The sequence below is a fragment of the Fundulus heteroclitus genome, unplaced genomic scaffold, assembly GCF_011125445.2.
Source record: "Fundulus heteroclitus isolate FHET01 unplaced genomic scaffold, MU-UCD_Fhet_4.1 scaffold_47, whole genome shotgun sequence".
NCBI lineage: Eukaryota > Metazoa > Chordata > Actinopteri > Cyprinodontiformes > Fundulidae > Fundulus > Fundulus heteroclitus.
The window spans coordinates 2,441,039-2,450,069 of record NW_023396890.1 but is presented as its reverse complement, the minus strand read 5'-3'; the positions used below and the strand labels follow the sequence as shown (position 1 = coordinate 2,450,069).

Genomic DNA, 9,031 nt, shown 5'->3' with positions numbered 1-9,031 from the left:
GTATCAACAGTTTGGGCTGGTGGTGGAAGTGTCATGGTGCGGGGGATATTCACCTGGCTCAGGTACCAGCTCAGGTACCAGCTCAGGTACCAGCTCAGGTACCAGCTCAGGTACCAGCTGAGCCTCATTTACCCCACAGCCTACCTGAGTTCTCTTGTTGTCCACCTCCATCATGACCACAGTGGACCCGTCTTCTGGAGGTCCCTTTCCCACACACTGCAAAAAGGGAACTAAAAGTAAGTAAAGTTTTCTTTAAATTTGTATATTTTCCCTTGATTTGAGCAGCTAAATAAGACTATCTGTCAATGGAATGAGTCATTTTACCCCTAAGATAAGATAATTAGATATCCGGCACTTGAAATAAGATGATGGAGATGAAATGTTCTTATTTTAAGTGCAAAACTCTTATTCCATTGGCAAATAGTCTTATTTAGCTGCTCAAATCAAGGAAAAAGACACTAATTTCAAGAAAATTTTACTTAATTTTAGTTCCATTTTTGCAGTGCAGGATGATGCTCCATGTCACAGAGATCAGATCATCTCAACGGTTTCTAGAACAGTTTCTCCCGGTGGGTTCTCTGGACTCCACAGTCAGCAGATCCTGGCCCAGCAGAACATCTTTGGGGTCGGCCCAATAGCAGCTCCTGCTGGTGACACCGCTTGGAGAACTGAGGCGGTTCTGAGGTCCAGCCCGATACTGGCAGGCTGTACCTAATAATGTGGCCAGTGAGTGTATTTTGATGATTAATTTCTCACTAGTTCGTTTTAAAATGTGCATCTTTATTCTTAAATGACTCTGTTTGGTTTTAGTGGTTTAACTTTTAATCGTTTGTGTTTATATCTTTACATCTGTTTCCCTTTCATGGGTTTTTAGTTTGCTGTTGTGTGCAGAACTTGGTTCTGCTGTGGCTGCCTTACGGCGCGGATGGTTACGTTGGAACGGCGTGGTGAGAAAGTCTCGGTATTGGGTCCTGCTCCCAAACGTCTCAGACATCAAACTGGACCTGATGAGGTCTCAGCTGGGTTTTCTGTGGAAACATCAGAACATGTGTGGACACCAAGGCTCAGAGACACGATGGAGGGTCCGGTCTCGGGCCGGGTCCATTTCTCCTGCTCATTTCCTGCCTATCTGGGCCCCATGTTGGTCTGACGTAGTGAAATAAACGGCAGATGACGGCTCACAGAACCGAATCATGTTCAAAGTTCATCTGATGCTGACCGGTTATCTGCTGCGCTGCTGGATCAGAACCAGAGCCTTTAGAATCGGTACCGATGTCCATGCATGCAGCATGTAGTGACTCCTGCAGCATGGAGGCCACACACAGAGGCCCGACAGACCCCAGGCTGTTTTCCTGGCCTCCGCGGCCCCCCGGGGGCCTCTGATTGGTCCGTTATGAGCCCTAGAAAACACACATCCCCTAATTTATAGACACGGAAACAATTTGGGGCCATTATGGAGCATTATAGATAGCATCTACAAAACTTCCCGTTGTTGACTAAACGTCTGCCAGGGCGGACACACACACACACACACACACACACACCAGCGTTAGCAGAGAGGAAAAGAAAACAAAGATGCGAAGGGTTTTGTTTGTTGATGTGGACTCAGCTGTTCTAAGTACAGTAATAGAGATTAGGCTATAAAAAGCAGGGGAATAAAACATGAAGGCAGCCTCTGAGTCTACTGGACCACCCAGAACCCGGCCGGATGGAGGCGGGCCGGAGGATCCGTCCAGTGCACTTGCTGTGGGTGCAGGACAGCAACCTGCTCCAGGGCCCCTCTGTGTTGTCCCGCCATCTAACGTCCTTCAGGAGTTTTCAGTTTAAATAAGTTTGACTCTGTTTTCAGTTTGTTTCAGATCCAAACCCGGTACTGGTGACGAGCAGCAGGCTTCAGACCCACAGGAGGATTCAGCCAACAGCTCCAGGGGTTTTAAAACCAAGAGCTGGACTATTGGATGGATTCCTCTGATCCACAGAGGCTCAGATATATTCATACAGTAGCACCCATGTGTGGTTCTTCTCTGTCCCTCAGTAATCAGGACTTCAGAACCGTCCCATCGTTCTGGCAGTTCTCCTTCTCAGATGGTCCATTTGAGCCCGTCTGAATAATTTCTGCTCTTTGTTGATGAGAAAATAAAGAATAAACGTGAACTCCAGGATTTAAAGTTCACTGCAGTTCAGTTTGGTTAATTATAAATCAGTCAGTTCATTAAAATCCTCCAGAATTCACTCCTCCTGGATGAACATGGAGCCGCAGAGGACAGCTGCTGTCATTGTTGCAGCAATCCCTCATACTGAGCATGCATGTGGCGACAGTGGAGAGGAAAACTCCCCATTTAACAGTGAGGAGAACCTCCAGCAGAACTGCAGTTGTGTGTTGTACAATTATTCCAGAATGGAGGAGGAAGAAGAAGAAGAAAGGAAATAAACCCCAGAAAGTTAATATGACACGCAGGAGTGAATGTAAACCCATCTCTGAGTGCGTGTCAGGAGAACCCGGTAACGTTCTCCCACTGATCCCACCTAGACGCTTATTAAGAGCTAAACTCTGCAGTCAAAGCGGCTTTGAGTGAACGCAGGGCAGGTTGGGAAAACAAAGGAATGTGTTGAGAAATGAGGAAAATACAGTTAAGCTCCGACATTTCCATGAAAAAATATTAGTGAACGATCTCTGAAGTTCTTGAATACTTTCTCCACCCTATCCCAGGTTGTTTACACTAACTTGAGTTTTTGGATTCTATGGGACCGTCCAGCAAAAGAAGAGCAGAACTTAATAACACGTGCTATTTAAAACTTTTACACAATGAAAATCCTTGTCTGGTATGTAACTGCATTCAGAACCACCACAGGTCCAGTTAAAGGTCCAGTTAAAGCTCTTTAGGGTCTTCTCCACCAGCTTAGAACATCTACTGACACTTCTGCCCATTCTTCTTTGTAAAAAAAGCTCAATTTGATCAATATTACTACAGAGGCTCACTTAGATTTAGATCTGGACTTTGACTAGGCCATCCTCACCCACTGACCTGCGATCTGAACCATCCCATAAACATCTCAGGCTGCAGGTTCAGGCTGGTTCTCCTGCTGGAGGAGAACCTCCACCTTAGTCTCAGGTTCTCCTGCAGCCTCTAACAGGTTCTAGGATGGTTCTGGTTCAGCTCCATCCATCTGCTTCCCCCAGCATGATGCTGCCTCCGCCGTGCTTCGGGATGTTTAGGGTGATGTGGAGCGTTAGCTTCCCACCGTAGTGTGTCGCCTGGGCCACTTGGTCACTTTGGTGTCATTAGACCAGAACTTTGTTCTTCTGGCCCTGCTTTGAAATGGACCAGAACTTTCTCCCTGACCTGTCTGTTGGGTTCCTTGGCCTCCATGATGCTGGTTGTTCTCTAAGGAACCTCTGCAGTCAGAACCAGAACCTGTGCAGTCAGACTCAGCTTAAATGACTCTGGCTCCTGATTAGGAATCTCTGAAGGTGACTGCTTGGCCTGGATTTTATGCAGGGCTGGCTATGAAAAGGGAACTGAATGTAAAATGCCTGCCACACTTTTCAGATTTGTATTTGTAAAGTAAATAAAGTTGAAACCATGAAGTTTCTGCTGCAGCGCCAGAGTTCTGCTCCACTTTGTGTCGGTCCGTCACATAAAATCCTAACGAGGTAAACTTGTTTTTGTAAGGGGGCAAAATGTGATGGGGGTGTGAATACTTTAGCCAGGCAGGTTCTCTGATGCTGTGTGAGAAAATAACAGATAACATCCAGAGACGGCACATTTGGGCTGGAAGAAGCCTGCCAGAGCAGCAGGGGAGTGCTGAGAGCCGGATCCAGGCGAGCAGCTGGGACAGGAGGGGTGGGGGTGCTGGAGGCGGCCGTCTCAGCAGAGCAGCCAGTGTCAGCGGGCGGAGCAGCACAGCAGGACACAGCGTTGCTGCTGGGCTCTGGACGGGACGGTCCTGCTGCTGCTGCACACCTGAGTCCTCCAAGTCCAGACATGTTTGACAACTCCCACTACCCGTTCAACTGCTTCAACTACGACGGGGACGGATACCCTTCCTCTGGTACCGATGAGGAGAAGAAGATCTGCAGACCCGCTTACAGGTAGGTGGCTTCTCTACAGGGACCAGGCTGCAGCTCCACTTCATGTGGTTTGTTCTCTGAAGTGGGAACACGCTCTTCATCACCCACAGGAGGCATTTATTCTCCTAAATCAGGATAAACATGTTTATCCTGATTTAGGAGAATTTCCAGCAAAACATCTGAATAATAAGAGGTTTCTGAAGAGGAATTATTAACCTGTTTGCTTCTATTAATTAGGAAAAAGTAATTATTATTTAAAACACCTTATTGACCACCTGTAATCCACCAGATATTTATCTGCTTCTGAAGTTGGAATTTGGTTTTACATTTTTTGGAAAAACTAAAAAGATTTTGTTGAGATGAAACTGCTACATTTTTTTCTTCACAACATAACCTGAATTTATGGAGAAGTGTTATTATTTATTATATAGTAAAATAATGCAGCTAAACTATAATGAAATATTTAAAGCAAAACATTTCAATGACAACCAAGTTTTTAGTAAACATTTATTATATTTAAAAAAATATTGACCAATATATCAGAGACGTTCTTTAAAAGGTTTGAGTTAAAAAAAAACCACACTTCACTTTTTCTTTCTACAATATTAATTTATTTTTTCTCAGATAAATAACATGTGAATAAATAAGTAAAATGAGACAAACATTGTGCAGAAAATATTGGATTTGGTTTTGTTGATATTTGTTAAAAAATCTCATTTTGTTTTTCTGGATAATCGAGGAAAGCTCTCATCATCCCAATCCTCAGCTCCCTCCACAGATTCTCTATCAGAACCAGGCCAAGGTTCTGGCTGGACCGGTCCAAAACGTTCTAACATGCTAGTTTAATTTAATTAATGTAACCCTAAATCTGTCAGGAGTATCAATGATTTTTAGCTCTACTTTATTTCATGAATTCTGTCCAAACAGTAGGAAAATAATTGCATTTAAGGACTTTGGATCCAAACGGGTCAGAAGAAGTGTTTTGGTAGCGCCTGATGCAATGCTGTGCGTCTGTGTGACCCAGCTACATCGCTCTGATAGCCATGGCCATCCAGCAGAACCCGGAGCAGCGGGTCACTCTGTCCGGCATCTACGACTTCATCATGAAGCGGTTCCCCTACTACCGGTCCAACCAGAGAGCCTGGCAGAACTCCATCCGGCACAACCTGTCGCTCAACAGCTGCTTCATCAAGGTACCGCCGCTCTCACCTCTGCCTTATTAATTAGCCAAACCGTTAATAATAGTCAAATAAATCGTTTTATTCGGCTTAGAGGCGCACCGATCACGCTTTCTGTCTGGCTGAAACTGATTTATGGTTTTATTTGATGGTTTGTTTAACTTATATTATATTTAATTTATATTTTGGGTTTTTCTCTTTTGATTGATTAAATTTTGATTCCAATAAAAGCTGCAGGAATTCGTCAGCTTTCCTGCGTTTTCCCCCTCAGTCGAAGCGCTGCAGGGATCCTGCTGGGCTTTATCCTGCTTATGGGCAGCAGCGTTGGCAGCTCTTTGTTTTACTGGGTCAGGGTTCTGATTTTTCACTACTTGACGTTCCGGTCAGTGGTTCTGATCTCTGCCGGTCTGTCTCTCTTATCAGCGTGTGACTGATTTCCTCTGTTTGCTCAGGTCCCTCGCACCGAGGGCAACGAGAAAGGAAAGGGGAACTACTGGACCTTCGCGGCCGGCTGTGAGTCCATGCTGGACCTGTTTGAAAACGGAAACTTTCGGCGGCGCCGGCGCCGGAGGAACATGAAGATTGGCCTCCAGGATTCAGGAGACGCCTCTTTTCACGCAGCGGAGAGCCACGTCCACCAGCGAAGGCCGGCGTCTCGCCGCCCTGAGCTTGACTCTGCCCTCTGCAACCTGAACCCTGAAAGGCCCAGGTCCGGTCCCCATCAGAACCACCTCATCCCGACCTCAAGCCAGCAGGGAAAACCAGAGTCAGAGATCAAGTTCAGCATCGACTACATCCTGTCCACTCCAGATCCACCACAGCCTGCGTTCAGATCCTCTCATGGCCCGCTACATTTAGTCCCAGCGGTACCGCCGGCCCATGTTCTGGAGCAACCGCACCTGAACCTGCACTTCTGGACTCTTTGAGAAGACAAATAATGAAAAACATTTCTACGTGATGACGAGAACTTGGACTTGAAGCGTTTTCCAAAACTTGAACATGTATTACGGGAAACAAAGAGGTTCTGCCGGATGTTCTACTGGACCTGAGATGGAAAAGGTTACTTCAAGGGAGCGTCTGAGAAAAACATCAATGTTCACCAAAAGATAAAAACTCAGTAGAGTCTCTGTGTTGTTTTACCTTTTGTGCTGTAATTTGTGCCTACAGTCAGTATTTCAAGTATAGTTAATATGCATTTACACAGAACCTGTGAGTCCAGCTGTGATGTGAACGTGTCAGAAGAACCTCAGCAGCACAGAACATGTTAGAATCATTTCAGAACCCGTTTCCTGCAGCACAGACAAATAAACCTCAATTAAGACCCGTGGCGTTCATCAGAGTGACAGAAAAAGACTTTTATATTTTAAATTAAGACTTCTTGAGTTATCTCTTTTGTATTTTATTATTGTAACTTTATCTGCTGCATACAAGACGTCTCATGTTTCACAACAATGTTTTAAAATGGCCTTAATTTTTGACACAAGTTCAGGTAAAACAGAGAGAAGAAAAAAATCATTTCCGGACTTTAAACATCAGACTTTAGTCAAAATCCCAAATATTCAAAAAGTTCAACATTTTCCCAACAAACGCTTCATCATGTTTGCAAAGATTATATCGTTAGCAAAACATTTAGCTAACCGATAAAACCTGTCAATTTCTGCTGAATGAAAATTTGATTGATTGATTGAATGTTTGGGCTGCTAGCCGCTAGCATGCTAACTGCTAGCACTAGCATGCTAACAGTCGAACTGTTCTGGTTCTGGTTGTGGTTGTAAAAATACCACATGTCCCATCTTAGGTCCCATGTTTAAAGCTACACATAGAAACGTCACAGTTAGCACTAAATGTTCTGGTTCCGCCCGGTTTCTCCGGGTTTCTCTCCCACTCTAAAAGCATGAATGTTCAGACGCCCCACCATAGAGTTACCATGACCAATAAAAGCCGTTTTAATGATCTAAATGGGACTAAATGGAGGAGAAGTGAGCTGAGGGGCCGTAGCTCCTAACGGATGCGTTGCTCTGCTCTGAACAGCAGCTTTATTGGCAGCTTCAGCCCGGCTGGAGGCTCAGCTCCAGCGGGCCGGTCCAGAACATCTTCTCATCATGGACCATGTTTCCTGTCGTTAGCAGGATCTGGGCTTTCCCACCGTGATAAAAGGCTGCCGTGAAGCAGGCCGGTTGTTTTCGCTTCAGCTCAGATTTAGCTAATTTTTCATTGACCTTTGGAAATCCTGATTGACTGACACTTAATGCAGTAATGCAGTCAGTCTTTATTACAGCGCATGGCATTAAGTCTGCTGGAGGCCCGTGGAAACGGAGGTCTGGGGAACATTTCTCTCCTGAACAGGGAGATCAATCACTGCATGTTGGCTCGCTGTTGAAGGGACATTTTTCAATTTAACCTTTATATTATGTCTTGACTACATGAGAGGAGGGCTTCGACACACTTAACATGAGTGGCATTTAATATAGCAAAACACTTGCAAGGTGAGGCCCAGAAGTGACCCTATTTAAATACCACGGCCGCTCCCCGAGCTTAAACAGCAGCACCTCCCCCGACGGCACGTGCACACCCACAAAGCCCTGACGCAGGTATAATTAAACACACCTTATGCCTCCTTTGCAAATGCCCCTCGTGGATGTGCGGGTTTTTAACATTCGCGTGTGAACTGCCCCCCAGCAACCGTCTGCGTGGCACAAAGCGTTCATGGATCAGCAAGTTTCCATTAACAAAGTTGTTGATGTTGAGGAGCGGAGGCTTGCTGTAGCTGTGATGCCGTGGATATATTTGGGTAAATTAACTTAGCATAAAGTGCTTCAAGGCTACAGGAGTCTTTGGAGGCGGCTAAACAGAAAACGGTGCAGCAGTCAGGCTGCAAAAGTCAATGCACATATTACCAGCTGAGTGACTAGGTGGCAGTTTAGCTACTGGCAGTGTGTCTGAATGCATCACTTCTATTAAACAACTATTGGAAATCCACCTCCTCTGTTTCATTCCTCTTTGCTTCTTTGAACAAACCCAGACGCTTTTTTCATAATTACTTCCACAGTATTTCTCATCTATCTAAATACGAACTGTTCTTTTGTCGGAGACCTCATTATGTGCATGCCGCCCGCTAAATTAGCAGCTGACGGCAAAAAGCCGCTGAATTAAAGGTACAGGAAATTGGGAAACTACTGATGTGCAACATTAATAACAAGTAAATAATAAACACAAAGAGGTCATTTAATCTCAAATGTTTGTTTTTGGGTTAGATTTCACCGAGGCTGTGATGCAAATTATGGGAATAAAGATAAATATTTATATGGAAACACATCAGTTCAATAGAATTTCTCCACATTAAACAGTAAAAGGTGGAGTAAAAAAGAACGGCGGTTGGAGAAGTTTTGCCTCCAGCTGATGAAGATGTGGAAAATAGCCTGAGGATTTCTACATGGATCTCTGGAATATGTTCTTATGTTGAAACGGGTCAGTAATAAGAAAACCGTGTCAGTCCAGGGCTGCAGGGACACATGTTGGTGTTTCTGCTATTAGAAGGTCCCTGCTGGGAATACGGCACAAGTAGCTGGAGATTTTATTAAAGAAAAGGTTAAACATGTAAATGAACACTGAACTCAGTCACGTGTCAGAAATGTGCCGGTAAAAAGGGTTTCATGAAGCCTCAGGCTGTTAAAGCCTTTCTTAGAGGCATTTCTAGTTACAAACACAAATTGGTTTAAAATACATCATCAGATACGGTGCTTAATAAAAACAACAGCGTAATTTCTCCCACGGGGGACAA

The 9,031-nt window shown here is 44.8% G+C and overlaps 1 protein-coding gene across 1 annotated transcript; it reads left to right on the top strand.

The window, feature by feature from the left end:
- Nucleotides 1–3,781: 3,781 nt before the first annotated feature.
- On the top strand, nucleotides 3,782–8,229 carry foxl3 (forkhead box L3). Its single transcript, XM_012867046.3, has 3 exons — nucleotides 3,782–4,093; nucleotides 5,097–5,265; nucleotides 5,703–8,229. Exons 1-3 carry the CDS (start codon nucleotides 3,987–3,989, stop codon nucleotides 6,174–6,176), a joined length of 750 nt encoding a protein of 249 aa, XP_012722500.2. The 5' UTR covers nucleotides 3,782–3,986; the 3' UTR covers nucleotides 6,177–8,229.
- Nucleotides 8,230–9,031: the final 802 nt, after the last annotated feature.

Bases quoted from the DNA above. Each gene is read 5' to 3' on its own strand.
- foxl3 (XM_012867046.3), top strand. From the start codon at position 3,987: ATGTTTGACAACTCCCACTACCCGTTCAACTGCTTCAACTACGACGGG. The intron at 4,094-5,096 runs GTAGGTGGCTTC...TGTGTGACCCAG, and splicing joins ATCTGCAGACCCGCTTACAG to CTACATCGCTCTGATAGCCA. The intron at 5,266-5,702 runs GTACCGCCGCTC...CTGTTTGCTCAG, and splicing joins TCAACAGCTGCTTCATCAAG to GTCCCTCGCACCGAGGGCAA.